Source organism: Zootermopsis nevadensis, unplaced genomic scaffold (genome assembly GCF_977971745.1).
Source record: "Zootermopsis nevadensis isolate Lab colony 2312 unplaced genomic scaffold, Znev_1.0 Znev_ptg000083l, whole genome shotgun sequence".
NCBI lineage: Eukaryota > Metazoa > Arthropoda > Insecta > Blattodea > Termopsidae > Zootermopsis > Zootermopsis nevadensis.
In genome coordinates this window covers 450,377-466,276 of record NW_028259214.1, presented here as the reverse complement: position 1 = coordinate 466,276, position 15,900 = coordinate 450,377, and the positions used below count along the sequence as shown (strand labels likewise).

Below are 15,900 nucleotides of genomic sequence, written 5' to 3'. Positions count from 1 at the left end.
AAGTGACATGCAAGTTATAGGGACTTAGATTACGCACAGTAATTCCTATAATAATAATAATTTATTTACATTTCATGGATCCATAAAACAGTCAGATGAAGATAGATGTGGAAAAAGTCATAATAAAAATAATAATAATAATACAATATATATTATAAAGTAAAATTCGTACTATTATATAAATTTCACATAATACAAAACAAAGTATTGACCTAGAGAAATGATAAGCTACAAATAGATCTACACATTACGCACAAGATGTTGAAAGACTGAAGAAGACATCAAATGTTTGTTCTTGAATAAATTTACAGTGAAACTGGGAATGTGCACTAACCACACAACTGTTTGAAACATAGCTGTTTAAATTTAAGACTTTGAATTAATTATTCGGTTTTGTCCGTCTAATCACAATTATATTTAAAATTTACAAATAAGATAATTAAAATATCATTTTATGTTCCACATCGAATAATCGATTTACATTTGGAACATTTTTACAACATGTTTCGGTTTCATCGAACCATCTTCAGGTGTAAAATTATATCGAAATTGTAACTGAGTTTTAAGTTTGTCGATATAATTTTACACCTGAAGATGGTTCGATGAAACCGAAACATGTTGTAAATAAGATAATTAAAATATCATTTTATGTTCCACATCGAATAATCGATTTACATTTGGAACATTTTTACAACATGTTTTGTGTTTCATCGAACCATCTTCAGGTGTAAAATTATATCGAAATTGTAATTGAGTTTTAAGTTTGTCGATATAATTTTACACGTGAAGATGGTTCGATGAAACCGAAACATGTAAAAATGTTCCAAATGTAAATCGATTATTCGATGTGGGACATAAAATGATATTTTAATTATCTTATTTGTAAATTTTAAATATAATTGTGATTAGACGGACAAAACCGAATAATTAATTTAATATTTGATTCACAATATGACGCAATTATACTATCTTAAGACTTTGAAATTACAACACAGAATGAAAATATGAATCACAAAGCAGCTAAACATACGAATAATAAAGAGAAATAAAGATAATTATAATGACCTGGCTATACATAACCTAACTGGACACGGCCATGGCAACGACATATTGCAGTTACTGCCTACAATTTTTTTTTGTTACATGTGATCAACGATCAAGTAGACCGACGCGAAAGATGGCGGCCGAGTATCTGACGTTTCTGCTCATCTGTTGTCGCTTTCAGAGAGTTGTGTTCGCAGAATTTGTTTTCTTTGCTAGGGTGGTGGTTCCATCATCTCGAAATTGTTTTACCCACTGCTGATAAGTAACTCGTGCGAATTTGAGCATGCGCGCTGCGGTGGTTAAAGAACCATTTCATATGGATTGGAAAACAATTCTTAAAGACCTTTGCTGGCAGTTATCACGTGGGTTTTATAATATTTATTTAACTGTTCCTGCTTTTGACTTAGGCGAGTTATCACGCTTTGCTATTTAAAGTCTGGCAAATTCGTCTTTATTATTATTCTTAATGAATTACTTTTGATCTCCTTCCCATTTGATCCCAACTCTGTCTTTTAACTCTGTATTATTTAAGTGAGGATATAAAATGTTTCAAATCATAAAATGAGCTGGAGGCTATATTTACTGTACCTTTAATCAAAACAGTGATTTGCGGTATTGATCTTTGATTTCCCGAAGAGACTTCTATTTGCCAGAGAGGTTTGAAATTCACTGGGGAACATTTATTTTGTATCTATTACTTTGATGTCCCTTTCATTTGTACACTGTAGTAGGAGCTATACTGTACACTCCATTATTCCATGGATTTCAATAAATCTAATTTATGTTCCTGTAAGATGTCAGGGTTCATATGTTCTTTGAATGAGACAAGTGGAGTCCTTGAGACCAGGTCAAGAAATTCCCAGTCTTTTATGGAATTTAGAGGTTCATGAGATCTCTCCATGGGGCCACATGCTTACATCCTACTTCTTTAGGGTTAATTTTAATTTTATTCTCCCCTTTACATTTCTCAGTTGTCATAGTTTCATACCTCCTCAAGCCCAGACAGAAGGAAACAAATTCCTATATATATATATATATATATATATATATATATATATATATATGTGTGTGTTATTCGATAACAAACTGTCCATGGACTTGGGACTAACAGGAATTTAATGTATTAAATACAAGATTCAGTACGTAGGACTGCAAGAGCACACCAGTAGTGGCACAGCGAGTAAAAATTCAAAGTGTGCAAAGAGGGTTCTGGAGGAGAATACGTCATTCTTCGCGATGTCTTAACACCACTGCGTAACGCAAGCTACGCACTGATTAATGATAATATTAAAAACTTAGCTCTCAGATTAAAGCGCACTTCATAAAGGCGTGAGAGTAGAACTCCACGCAATTCAGACATCGTTAAACGTACATGGTGTGGAGTGGACTGATCTGGCTTAGGTTATGGCGCTCTGTTCCATGAATAACACTGAACTCAGGCTCAGTAAACTGTTGAAGGGAAATGATGATAGTTTTGAAGACTTGAATTCTATAAAAGTAGCGAATTTCAAGTACATTCATCAATTGAAAGGAATGTCAGAATGCTCTTAGAGAATGAATCCTTCAATGATATTTAAGGATCCAGTCCTTACCGCGAAGAAAACACAACTCTGCACCATTACAGAGATCAACTGGTTAACGCTGTTTAAGAAATTGATCGCTGATTACGGCGAGAACCACACAAAACCCATAAACACAAAGTGTTACTGATTTTTGGAGTAGTTGGTACGTATACTTACCATTCCATTTAAAGGGATTAAAGTAAAGTTCGGTGGTCATACTGCCTCAATCTTTAGGCCGATATTTGAAGTTTTCTCAGCGCTGAGTATGAAGATTCCTGCCTTCTGATATGATGCGCTGTGTAGTCTGGTAGATCTTTACTAACGTTTCGGAAGTCATACTGCCTCCATCATCAGGACGAGTTTTGAGTTTCTTTCATTTGCGAGTAAGAAGGTTCCTATATTCTGGGATGTTGAGCTGTGTAGCCAGGTAGATCTTTACTAACATTTCGGAAGTCATAATGCCTCCATCTTCAGGGCGATATTTGAAGTTTTCTCAGCGCTGAGTATGAAGATTTCTGTCTTCTGGGATGTTGCGCTGTGTATTCTGGTAGATGTTTAACAACGTTTCGGGGGCCACACTGCCTCCATCTTCAGGGCGATATTTGAAGTTTTCACAGCGGTGAGTATGAAGATTTCTGTCTTCTGGGATGTTGCGCTGTGTAGTCAGGTCGATGTCAACCAACGTTTCGGGGGCCACACTGCCTCCATCTTCAGGGCGATATTTGAAGTTTTCACAGCGGTGAGTATGAAGATTTATGTCTTCTGGGACGTAGCGCTGTGTAGTCTGGTAGATGTTTAACAACGTTTCCGAGGTCATACTGCCTCCATCTTTAGGGCGATATTTGAAGTTTTCTCAGCGGTGAGTATGAAGATTTCTGTCTTCTGGGTTGTTGCGCTGTGTATTCTGGTAGATGTTTAACATCGTTTCGGAGGTCATACTGCCTCCATCTTCAGGGCGATATTTGAAGTTTTCTCAGCGCTGAGTATGAAGATTTCTGTCTTCTGGGTTGTGTAGTCTGGTCGATGTTTAACAACGTTTCGGAGGTCACACTGCCTCCATCTTCAGGGCGATATTTGAAGTTTTCTCAGCGCTGAGTATGAAGATTTCTGTCTTCTGGGATGTAGCGCTGTGTAGTCTGGTAGATGTTTAACAACGTTTCGGAGGTCACACTGCCTCCATCTTCAGGGCGATATTTGAAGTTTTCTTGTACCTGTACCACACAAAAGAAATTCTGCCCACTTCTACAAGCTTTGCTTTGGTCTGTTCACCCAAGAAGATGTGATCGATGTGTGGGGACGGACCCTCATTCTCCACTCTACGTATTTAACGACGTCTTCTTTGTTTATTCTTGTCAGTCTTGTATTTTTGCGTTGCATTTCTACTTCCAGGGCGCCTAAGCCATCGCTGTGCACATTGCAACGTTGAAGGCGGCCCTGGTTCTAGCTAAGTGTTAAGTAGCGAGTACATTTTTCCAACACTGACTGCTTTGCGTTGCTTATATTTAAATGAAACTAGGATAAATTGAACAAAAACAATTTATGCAATGTCTTTGTTAAAAAACAAAACGTAAACTCGAATCTGAATGTACACTTTTTCATGAGAAATGTACAGAGTATGTTTGTTAGCACGTGCAAACTACATGTGACAGAGACCCTTGAATTAAGAATCAATACAAATCAAAGTTCCTTTCAAGAATTAACGACGTGGACTTGAGTTTGTCGGATTCCTGGAATGATCTGCCAGCACTTTCATGTTAATCAGTGGAAATGCATCGATGCGAGAAATGGCTATTTCACACCCCTGAAACAGAAAGGCATTGAGACGTAGCAGGGAGAGTCCCGTTTTTCAGGAAGTCGAGCTAAAAACCATCTGTTCACTTTGCTTATAAAAGCCATGCAGTTGATATGTTCGGACACAGTTTCAAAGCTTAAAAAGACACATCACCAAAATACAAATAAAAGCCCTGCATTTGCATCTTCGCATGCAACACGATTTGCAGCTCAAGTTAGGACTCGGACAGGAAATCCCTGGTCCAGATTCCAAGACATCGTTCGAAGGAAACATTAATCATCTTCTGCATTTTTGCGTTTTGAAGTGGGTGCTGACACAGACTGCTGGGTGTTAATGCTTCATAGTGTGGTGACCAACATCTTGGAATGAGAGAGTTTGTCATGTGTGTAAGGTTTTAAGTTGCAGGTACTCTTGGCTTTGGCCGCAGCTTGTCACCAAAGATGTGATTCCTCTTCCTGGAAAGAATATGGTTTTGCCGTTTATCAGCTTCATTCCATTTCATATTCTCAGTTCAAGCTAATGCCACAGGAAGAACTTCAAAACGTCAGTCATTCTGCATTTGTTAAGCAGCAGATAGTGGGGCTCTGCAGTTTCACTCATTTAGCAAGTGCGGTGGGTCGACTTGAGGTGTTTACACAGATGTTGGAGGTAACTTGTAGGCATGTAATTACTAGCGCCCACCGACAATCTATTCGGTGATGAAGACTTAGTCACTCGGTGTGTTATAGATGCTGGTGCAGTACAATCCGGTGACTGATGGGCTATGTGGTAAATGTGCGCCAGGATGTAGGCGATCTAGTGGCGAAATGTGGGTTATTTATTTCATAGTGCTTCTTGCAAATTTTATTTTCTGTAGTTTCCGAACCTAGCTGTCCTTTCGCGGCGTTGCTTTCATAAATTATTCGAAGACTTTCAGGTTATGTATATGTTTGGTAGTTGGTTTCTTATAGGTGAAGTTGTTAGGAGCTTTTTGGCCTTCATATGTCTGTAGTCTGGCAGTCACGGAAGTACTCTTCAGCACCCTCGTTGCTACTTATGAGTTTACAATCTGTGGAGTGGTATTTCAGGTAGCATTTCGTTCGGTGGTGCAGTGGAGTGTTCGCGGACGGACATCTACTTCAGTGCTGATGTCGGTAGATGACAGGAAAGTTCGTCAGGGTGCGCATATAACGATCATTGAATATCCCTCGTGCTCCTGCGGTGGCGGGATGTGTTCGCTGTTTTTCAGACGTTGCCGTCCCTGCGTATGAGAAAATGGCGCAGCTGCTGTGGTCCTCTTGTGTTTTTCCGTCGGCGTGATTGTAGGATGCATTCTCGGTCCAGTGCAGATTTATTATTTATTATGAAATAAATAATTAATAGTTTGTGAAAGGAATTTAAGTGTAGGTCATGCATTGTGTAGTCACCTCTCACCAGCCCATAGCTAATCCCTTTATTGACTGAGCTGTCTGAGCAAACAAAATTATTTATTGTTAATTAACTATATTATCAAACCCACACTAATCTTAGCATCACAACACAAGACAGTTCTTCGTGAAAATAATCTTACAATGCCACACTGTTATTGTGTAACACGCTTTTACTCTCTGATCTCGTTTCATTCTAGCTCTAATTAATGTTTTATAACATTGAAACAATTGTGACACTTTCTGGATAATACATCAGTTCTGACCTGCACCACTTGATGTTTTTATGCTCATAATTTTCAGTTTCAGAGACAAATTGGTATCCCGGCAGTTACTAATTATTCCTGTGCATGTATGTTGTTACAGAATGCGGGACCTGTCTGCTCACGAGAAGCACGAGTTTCAAAAACTGCAGAAGGATCTGGATCTAAGGAAGTCTGAGATTGCCGAGCTTGCTCGCACTAAAGAGAAACTGAGCTCAAGAGTAGAAGAAATGGATAACCAAATTTCTGATTTGCAGGAGCAGGTATGCAGTTCAGGTGCACTCTTACTAAGGTGCTGCTAGTGTGTCTTGTTTGCTGTTTAAGTCACATATTTCCACATTGTGTAATATCCTAAATTATGGATACTTCATTTTCAAGCACTGTAATTTGTGTTATTTCCTTAAATTAAGGGATTATATTTTATAAGCTTAGGAAATGTATTTAGAGAACAGGTCTAATTTAGGTTTATGCAGCTCTGGGGGGCAGAGGAAATGGTTCAACAATTGGCAGACTCCAAACTTACCCTTGAAGAACGTGTGAAGGATTTGGAAGAAGCCGTAGCAGATTTAGAGGCCTTGCAAGACATGAATCAACAGCTCCAAGAAGTTAGCCGAGAACTGAAAGTGGATCTTGCTAATTTTGCTACTAGGGAGGTATGATTCATATGGATAACTTCCACCTTTATGGTGAGGGCTTGTTTGGTTGTCCATGACAAATGAGAAGAAATTTATGGGCGAGTTACTGCAGGGTTTCTTAGCCTTTTCTACATGGTTTTACACTGAAATATAGTTCAGTATTTCTCAGCACATGTACTGTTGTAAAATTATGTATGTATGCACATTTATGCAGAAATCATGTTCAGTTTTGTTTTGCAATTGAAAAAATTTGTAGATTGACATTTTAAGACCAAGTAATAAATGATAAAAGTTACAGAAAATAAAATATTAGTTTTACTGTGATTATTCTGAAAATATTGATGCTACTGCCTGTGTTTAAGAGAATTACACAATTATATATTCCAGGCACAGCGAGAAAAGGAAGAAGCTTTAGAAACACTGGCAGACCGAGAAATTACCATCGCCAAGTTCCGTGAACTGGTCCAGCAAATGCAGGAGCAGAGTCGGGAGCTGCGGCAACGGTTGGAGAGGGAATCCACAAAACCCGTTTCTGCTCTTCCAGAGATCCTAGATTTTAAGGCATGTGTTTTCGTATTTTGTAGAAAGAAAATGTGAACTGTTCCTGGTGGTGGACACTTTTCTTGTAGGCATTTAGTATGTCACAGTTTGTGGGCTTCACCTGAAATTGTTAGGGAGAATGAAAAAGTATGATCTAATTGGAATGGTTCAGGACAGAGTGCAGCAGTGTCTTATACGTGAGAGAGTGTTTAGGTGCCATGGCAGATTTAAACAGATGTTAGTAATGCAATATATACCATGCTGAGTTATATGTCAACACATGTTATTTGCTGGAGGATTAACTATCTGGTAACAGAATTTAAAGGCTGAACACCTGTGATGCCAAAACCTGTTGTTGGACATGATCCTGATCCACTTCAATTCAGTTCAGATCTTTATAAACTGTTTCATTGAGATTATTTTAATATTATCCTGAGCAAGAAAGTTGGTTAAATTTGACTGAATTTTCCTCAGTCTCTCTGGGTGAATGTCAATACATTACCTGAAAAAAGGATATCATTTGTTATTATATTCCAATTTTATTCAGTACACTAAACCACTGTCATTAAATAAAGTAAAAGTCAGTCAGTTCCATCCTCTTACCTTTTCCTGGGTCTTCCAGGAGGATTCTCCACCAAAATTCAGTGTATATTAATTTATGATAATTATAATTTTATTACCATAACAGTATTAGCTGAGGTGTGATGTACCAGTAATAATAGTTTTGTTCCTTTAGAAAATGTTTACTGAAAGTAAAGCCCGTACAAAGGCAATTGATTTGGAGCTTCGATGCCTCGATGTGCAGCAGTCATATCAACACGTTCAGTATCTAGCGGCAAATATGCCTGAAACTTTCACGAGCAGGGGAGGTATGTGCGTGTTACACTTAGTTACATTCTCATTGTCTCTCATTTCCTAAATTGTGAGCCTCTTGTACAGGCAATGTTATTGTGGACTTGCTTGGTTTATAAATTGTATGTCATCTGAACTGTTCTTTCATAACAGGAGTACGTCTGTTCAAGTAGATTTATGTGGGGTGTTGTTTTGTAGGAGACCATGATGCAGTACTTGTGTTCTTGCTGATTTCACGGTTGTTGTGGAAGGCAGAAATCTTGTTATCACAAGTGAGGGACAAGTTCTGCCTATTGAAAAGATTGGTCTTATTGCAGTTGTCAGGGGCCATGCTGTTGAACAGTTTACTTTCAAGTCAAGACTTTGTCATTATGTGTATTCTCTTCAGGTATGTATATTGTATTTGTTTTTGCCCATTACTGGGTACAGGTTTCATAACAAGAGAGACGCAAGATTACTTCCCTCGTAAAAACACAGATACACAGAGAATAAAATATTGATTTTGTACTTTTAATTCTAAATGCAGTTTGTTCCTAGTTATTGTTTATTCTGGCATACTTCTTCAAGGTTGTTGGTTTGTATGTTGAGGTTCGTCATCCTCGAATTATAATCTGTTTTGATGATTTAGATACTTGTGTTGCTGTAGATTTCTTTTCTTCCTATGTTCACTCATGTTTTACAAAATTCAAACAAAATGTTTGTCACTTACTCTGATGTGACCCTTCTGACATCTTCCTGTTTTACAATAGAACCACTTCCAGCAACAGAATGCTACTTTGTCATACAGCAAGGACTCACTAAAGAATAGATTGTCTGCTTACACAATTGATAGTGAGACTATGCAGTCTGAAAAGATTCAGTGCTTTGTATTGCTGATGATGTAAACATTTTGTAATACATTCTAAATGAGGGAAAAAACCATATTTTATACATAAGCATTTGTACTGGCTCTTATTTTGTTGCTACTAGGAATACTGCTCTCTGTGGACTGTGACTGCTTATAGATAAAGACAAGATGTTTACACAGAATTTGTATGGAAACATTTTGTCCTAACCCATTTAGACTCTGATGAAGTATCATTAATTATTTCTGTGGAAAGTGAAAACTGGTATCACATTTTTCCCAAAGTGTTTTATTTCTGTATATTATATGTTTAGAAAAGTGGTTCTCAAACAAAAGTTTTGTCTAGGCCATATTCACTTTTACATAATTGTGCCAAAATCTAAGTAGACTGTGATAATTTTTTTAACGTCTTGTTTCCTTTGTTTCTTCTGCGAAACATTCCACAAGTTCTAAAAGTAACATAATAAAAAGTAGAAGTGCAGGTAGAATAAGAATATTCTACTGGTTTATCCCCTCAGAATATTCTCCTATTAAATCCATACAGTTCTACCATTGGTGCTAACCAAACAGTAAACAGTTTTTGAAGATCATTTTGAGTGCTGCTGTTTAATGTCTTGAATTTAGTGTATATGGTATCCTTTTAAACAGTTCTTGAGTTTGAGAAATAAAAAAATTGTTAGGAGGCAAGAAGATTAGAGGTTTGATTATTGTTATCTATGTTGTATGTTGGGAAACCTGAAGGGAAGAGACCGCTGGGGAGACCTAGACGTAGATGGGAGAATAATCTCAGGCGGGATCTATGGGAGATAGGAGTTGAAGGAAACTAGATTTTGTTGGCCCAGGACAGGGTCCGGTGAAGGGCTTTGTTTAATTCGGTGATGAACCTTCGGGTTCGGTAAGCCATCTAGTTAGTTAGTTATGTTGTATATTATTCATATCAAGTTGAAATTTCGAATAGGTTTCAAATTTTAGAGACAAATGAAGATAGTGAAAGTGTGGACATCAACAGGGAGTGGGAAAATGTCAGAAACTGCATCAAAATTTCAGCAAAAGATAAACTAGGATACTACAGGAGAAAGCAAAATAAACCGTGGTTTGATGAAGAATGTTCAAAATTAATAGATCGAAGGAAGCAAACAAAATTTCAATGGTTGCAGGACCCAAACAAAACAAATGCGGATAATCTATGTAACGTGAGACGTGAGGCTAGTAGAACCTTTAGGAATAAGGGCAAAATTGCTGAACTTGAGACAAATAATAAGGAAAAAAACATCAGAGACCTGTACAGAGGCATTAATAACTTTAAGAAAGGATATCAACCCCAGACCAATTTGGTAAAGGATGATAGTGGCAATTTGCTTGCAGATCCAATAAAAATTGTGAATAGGTGGAAAAATTTCTTTAGCGAGCTCTTAAATGTTCATGAGACTGGTGATATTAGACAGATTAAAATGCATACAGCTGAACTGTTGATGCCAGAACCTAGCTTAGATGAAGTGGAACTAGCCATTGGGAAGTTGAAAAGTTATAAATCTCCAGGAATTGATCAGATTCCGGCCGAATTAATTAAAGCAGGTGGCAAAGGGTTGCATATGAGGATCCATAAGCTTATTCAGTTAATTTGGGATAAGGAAGAGATGCCACAACAATGGAAGGAATCCATAATTATTCCTATTCATAAGAAGGGGGACAAGACTGAGTGTGGTAATTACCGAGGAATATCGCTGCTATCAACCTCATACAAAATTCTATCCAACATTCTTTTGGCAAGATTAACCCCATATGCGAATGAAATTATTGGGGATCATCAGTGTGGGTTCAGACGAAACAGATCAACGATTGATCAGATCTTTTGCATTCGTCAGATACTAGAGAAAAAATGGGAGTTCGGTGGGACCGTACATCAGTTATTTATAGATTTCAAAAAAGCCTATTACTCTGTGAAGAGAGAAGTGCTATATAATATTCTTATTGAATTTGGTATACCAAAGAAGCTAGTGGGTCTAATAAAAATGTGCTTAAATGAAACCTGTAGGAAAATTCGAGTAGGTAAATATGTATCTGAGACATTCCTCATCAAGAACGGTCTAAAACAAGGAGATGCTTTGTCTCCCTTGCTCTTTAACTAGAATACGCCATCAGGAAGGTCCAAGATAGGCAGGAGGGTGTTGAGGAGGATATTTGGGCCTAAGAGGGAAGACAATGGGGCGTGGAGAAAACTGCACAATGACGAGCTTAAAAATCTGTACTCCTCCCCCAGTATTGTCAGGGTGATTAAGTCGAGAAGATTGAGATGGGCGGGACATGTAGCGCGCATGGATGGGACAAGAGGTGTGCACCGGGTACTGGTTGGGAAACTTGAAGGGAAGAGACCGCTGGGGAGACCTAGACGTAGATGGGAGGATAATCTCAGGCGGGATCTATGGGAGATAGGAGTTGAAGGAGACTGGATTTTGTTGGCCCAGGACAGGGTCCGGTGGAGGGCTTTGGTTAATTCGGTGATGAACCTTCGGGTTCAGTAAGCCATCTAGTTAGTTAGTTAGTAGTATCTTCTTTGGAACCCATTAAGCATGTGGTCTACCCCAGCAGAAGCATAGAAACAATGGTAAGAGTTTGGCCCCCCATTCTGTTGAAATGTTTGAAATCGTTGAGGACGCTGAAACGAAACCTGAGGAGTCTGCACCAGAGACTGATTCTGAGTCACCTGTTAAATCAACTAATGTCCAAGGAGACACAAGGAAGATGTTGCATGATGTTCAGGGAGGTGCTACTTTGACAATTATCTCTAACAAAAAAATTGCTAGATTATCACTGGAAAATGTTGAGCAACCACGATCTCAACGATTATCAGATGAAGAAATTATCAGGGTGAGTGCAGTTGCTAGTAGTGATCCAACTGCATGTCTCCGTCTAATTCAGCTTCAAGCAGAATCAGTTGATAAATTGAACGATTCCCCACGTAAAGTGTCCAATCCTGGTTACTGTGTGAAAATGCATGCAACCTCAAGTGATAACCTACTTTCACTCTGCCTTCAGATGATGGACAGAATCAACAAAACAGAAGAGATCACTGTAACTGCATGGCGTGATTCTGAATATGTAATTCTAGATCCAACTAACAAGACAGATTTCACATGCTGACAGCGGTTTGAAAATAGTGGGTAGATCTTCACAGTTTGCTGTTATAGAAGTTGGACAAAGATCTGAACATAACACATCTACTGATCTAAAATAATTAATTCTTAAAAAGGAAATTGAAGTGTCTAAAACATACGAAATAATTGGCAACTTTAGTGACCCAAATCCTTCATGTAACACTGCTGTAGTAGGGTTAAGAGACACCTCTTCAGTTCTGGATGATGACTGCAAGGGTTTCTATGGGAATGACAAAGAGACTGATGATGGTGAACCTCCTCTTGAACTGAATGACAGTTCAAGCTCAGATGATGAAAGTCCATCTCTTGGTAACCTATTTATGCATCACTCTGACAAGGTGGGTGCAATAAAAGGGAATATGGGGTCACAGTGTGTCTGAAAATATTTTATTTACTTTTGGTTTTGATGAATGAGAATTTAAATAAACATTCAGTTTATTGATTATAGTATATAAAGTTTATTCTGTAGTTATTCTTTAATATTATATAGAGGTTTTAACATGATCCACTGTGGATGAGCAGATGTTGTTTTCAGATTACCCTGAAAACTGAATGATTTGTTACATACATCACAGGAATATAGCCTTTCACCACTGTGCGTACGCTGATGGGTCTTCAGGTTATGCTGATCGATGAATGACTTGTTACACAAATCGCAGGAATATGGACGCTGGCCATCATGAATTATGTTCTCTTCTTTTGCAGGACTGTAGCAAACAAATCGAAAGTCTTCAAAGCCTAGAAAATTTTATTCCATTGTGTGCTGATCATGCATTCGCGTTCACTGGGCGTTGACTGTGACGTCACAACATGGCGGATATGTTTCGTCAGCTTTAGTGAGTTGTTACAGAACAAGGACTGTATTAGTACAACTGTGAACTGAAGTGAGCCATATCTTGAAGTGTCAGTATTTATTACATCCAACAACCAATCAGATTTCTATTTAGTCACTGCAACAGTATCAGTGCCCGTTGAAAATAAATAATTCTGAATCTTTATTACGCAGTTTTCTGTTCTCAGTCGTCACTTTATCTCTCTTAGGTCAAGTTATTCGGGTTCTGAACTTCATTTTGAAACATTCCTAAGAACTAAATCAGTTTTTACGATGTTTTGAAGATATGTTGCATGTGAAATCCAACAAATACTGAACTTTTCTGCCTTCAAAGACTTTGGACATCCATGGATATTTGTGTAGCTAGCAGCAAAAATGAATTTCTTCTTGGCTTTTACCTGTTGTCTATCTTGTTTAGGTCAGTTTGAATAATATTAAAACTTTTAATGACTTTCATGTAATAAAGACCTTTTGCTACTCTGATAACTCAGAATAATATGATGTTAATTTTCTCACATTAATTTGTATGTTGTTAATACGTAGGAGGCTAAATGTTATGTTTTGTATTTATACAATTTGGTAGAATCAATGCATTGCTTATATACTTACAGGTAGATTTTGATTAAAGTTTGTTATTGTCAACATTGTCAGTGTTGGTAAAATTCATTACAATTTTAGGAGCTAGCCAAGACTTTGGGGACCAAACGTAATGTTGCTGCATTTAAGAGTACATTGCAATCAGGTCTTTTCTCATTGTGATTATGAATTAATGACGGCTGCCTCCATTATAGCATTATTTGTTGCATTTGTAACCACACTTGGAGGATACAATCAGGATCTTTGGTTAGTGTATGAACTGTAGTGATCTGATAAGAACAGTTCAATTATTTAATAAAACTATTAATGATAAACTGTTTGCACAGCTTTATTCAGTCAGACTTTCATGACATTTTACTATACCAGGTGATCTTAAGGCAGTAAATACTAAATGTATGATAATTCTTACAACAAAGATAGGATTGACCTGTTCATTTACAGGTTTGGGTCCATTGCATGAGCTTTATATAAACTATGTTTATTTGTCATAAGAGATATTTTGTTTTGAGGTTATGTACATTGTTTTGTATAACAATAAATATTCAAATTATATAAGTTGAAATATAAACTTACAGTATGTAGCATCTAGCTTTCTTGAAGTTAATGACATTTCCAGGTACTAGCATTGTTAAGACCTAAGTAGTTTGGTCTGCAATGTAAAAAAATCTTGCTGTTAAAATGTTATTGCACAGTGTAGAAGACTAGGTTGCTTCTATTATAAACATGTATGTTATGCAGATTGTGTATGTTGTATTGAATTTTTATGCTTATAAATATATCATGTTTCTCTATGTTTCTAGTTTTGTTAGAACTACTGTTGAAACTGTATAACATTTTGTGTAATTATACATAATTCCTTATTTCAGACGTGCAAAGGAAGAATTCAGGCGGAAAAATTTTCCTGATCGATATCCAGCTTTTAATGGGAGGAAAAACTTGTACAGTACTCGAGAGCTGCCAGAGGTATGTTTGGTTTAATTTAACAAGTGTAAGCTGTTGCTGCTGGTAATGTTGATGTGGATGTAAAGTCATACAACTTGTGATGGAGGCAGTACGTTCCTTTGAAACATTGATCAACTTGTACCAGACTACACAGTGCGACATCCCAGATGACAGCCATCTTCATACTTATCGTTGTGAAAGTCTCAAGTTTTGCCATATCAGAGTTAATTTAAAAAGTTAGTTTCCCTTTGGATCACTGTAACTTTGTCTTCCAGTGTATGTGTTGTAAAATTTATAAGTGTTCAGTTCTGAACATTATGGTACATACAGCTATTGAAAGTGATACTGTGATACTCTGTAGCAAAGAACTAAAGTGTTTTTTTCTTCAGAAAACTGAAAGTCTCATGGTGCATGATGATGAATCTGTTAGGGTTAAAAAGTGTGAGATTACCATCAAATACACACCCCAAGTTGATTTTGGATCCCTCTCTACATGCATGAGCAGTGAAAGTACACTGGAAATCCCACAGAAATGTATTCAGGCTGTAGATATTGTAATTCAAATCTAAAACTTCTTGACGATGGTGAAGAGTCAATTGAATAAAAATTTACTTGGATATTATCCATCGTCTAGTAAATATAAAACGTAAAACGACGTTTCGGAGATGGGACTCTATCTCCGTCTTCAGGTTCCTACACAGTTGGGCCCACTAGATAGAGCTAATCCCTATCTCCGGACAAAGTAAAAAAGTAAAAGTCCCGGAATAAAAAGGCATTAACACACCATCCATCCGTGGGACGTAAAAGAATAGAAGTAGGAGCCAGAGTATTATTAACAGAACCCAATACCATCTACAGAAAATACAAGGAGGCGGCACACATGGCACTACTCGCCAATCCTATCAGCCAGCCTAGTTTGGATTTATCTCCTATTTGGATTCCTGTCATCTCTGAAGAAATCCAAGTTGGGCATCGAGTTTCAAGTTAATATTCATGTGTATTTATTCCCACCTTTTGTGGGTTTTTTTTATCGTGTTCAATGAATTTTGTTTTCTACTTCTATTCTTTTACGTCCCACGGATGGATGGTGTGTTAATGCCTTTTTATTCCGGGACTTTTACTTTTTTACTTTGTCCGGAGATAGGGATTAGCTCTATCTAGTGGGTCCAACTGTGTAGGAACCTGAAGACGGAGATAGAGTCCCATGTCCGAAACGTCGTTTTACGTTTTATATTTACTAGACGATGGATAATATCCAAGGAAATTTTTATTCAATTGTAGATATTGTGCTGTGCAATGCACCAGCTTTTCATGGGTACGTAGTTAATTAGCTATTTTGTGACTCTTGGTGTACCAGAAACATCTGATTGGTCTGTAAAGTATTCATCAATACTGTGTCAGTTACAGAGATTGTGTAGTGTCAAATGAAGTGGGTA

General features: G+C 37.4%; 1 protein-coding gene and 1 pseudogene across 9 annotated transcripts in view; both read left to right on the top strand.

Moving 5' to 3' along the window:
- Positions 1 to 12,929, top strand: part of LOC147870915 (dynactin subunit 1-like) — a 61,279-nt gene extending 48,350 nt beyond the window's left edge. For 2 of the 8 annotated variants that reach the window (XM_087341637.1, XM_087341639.1), the window contains exons 2-5: positions 6,171 to 6,330; positions 7,090 to 7,263; positions 7,979 to 8,111; positions 8,293 to 9,032. In XM_087341637.1, coding sequence (XP_087197763.1) covers positions 6,172 to 6,330; positions 7,090 to 7,263; positions 7,979 to 8,111; positions 8,293 to 8,594 — 768 coding nt within the window. In that variant the 5' untranslated portion in view covers position 6,171 and the 3' untranslated portion in view covers positions 8,595 to 9,032. Of the gene's footprint in view, positions 1 to 5,381; positions 5,557 to 5,588; positions 5,781 to 6,170; positions 6,331 to 6,530; positions 6,721 to 7,089; positions 7,264 to 7,978; positions 8,112 to 8,292; positions 9,033 to 12,798 lie in introns of those variants that run through there. The other 6 variants (XM_087341640.1, XM_087341634.1, XM_087341638.1 and 3 more) reach the window with 6 other exon arrangements.
- Positions 12,484 to 15,900, top strand: part of LOC110831219 (uncharacterized) — a 34,669-nt pseudogene continuing 31,252 nt past the window's right edge. Inside the window, exons 1-3 of the transcript XR_015533014.1 lie at positions 12,484 to 12,996; positions 13,135 to 13,343; positions 14,389 to 14,485. The product of XR_015533014.1 is annotated as an uncharacterized LOC110831219 (transcript). The remainder of the gene's footprint in view (positions 12,997 to 13,134; positions 13,344 to 14,388; positions 14,486 to 15,900) is intronic.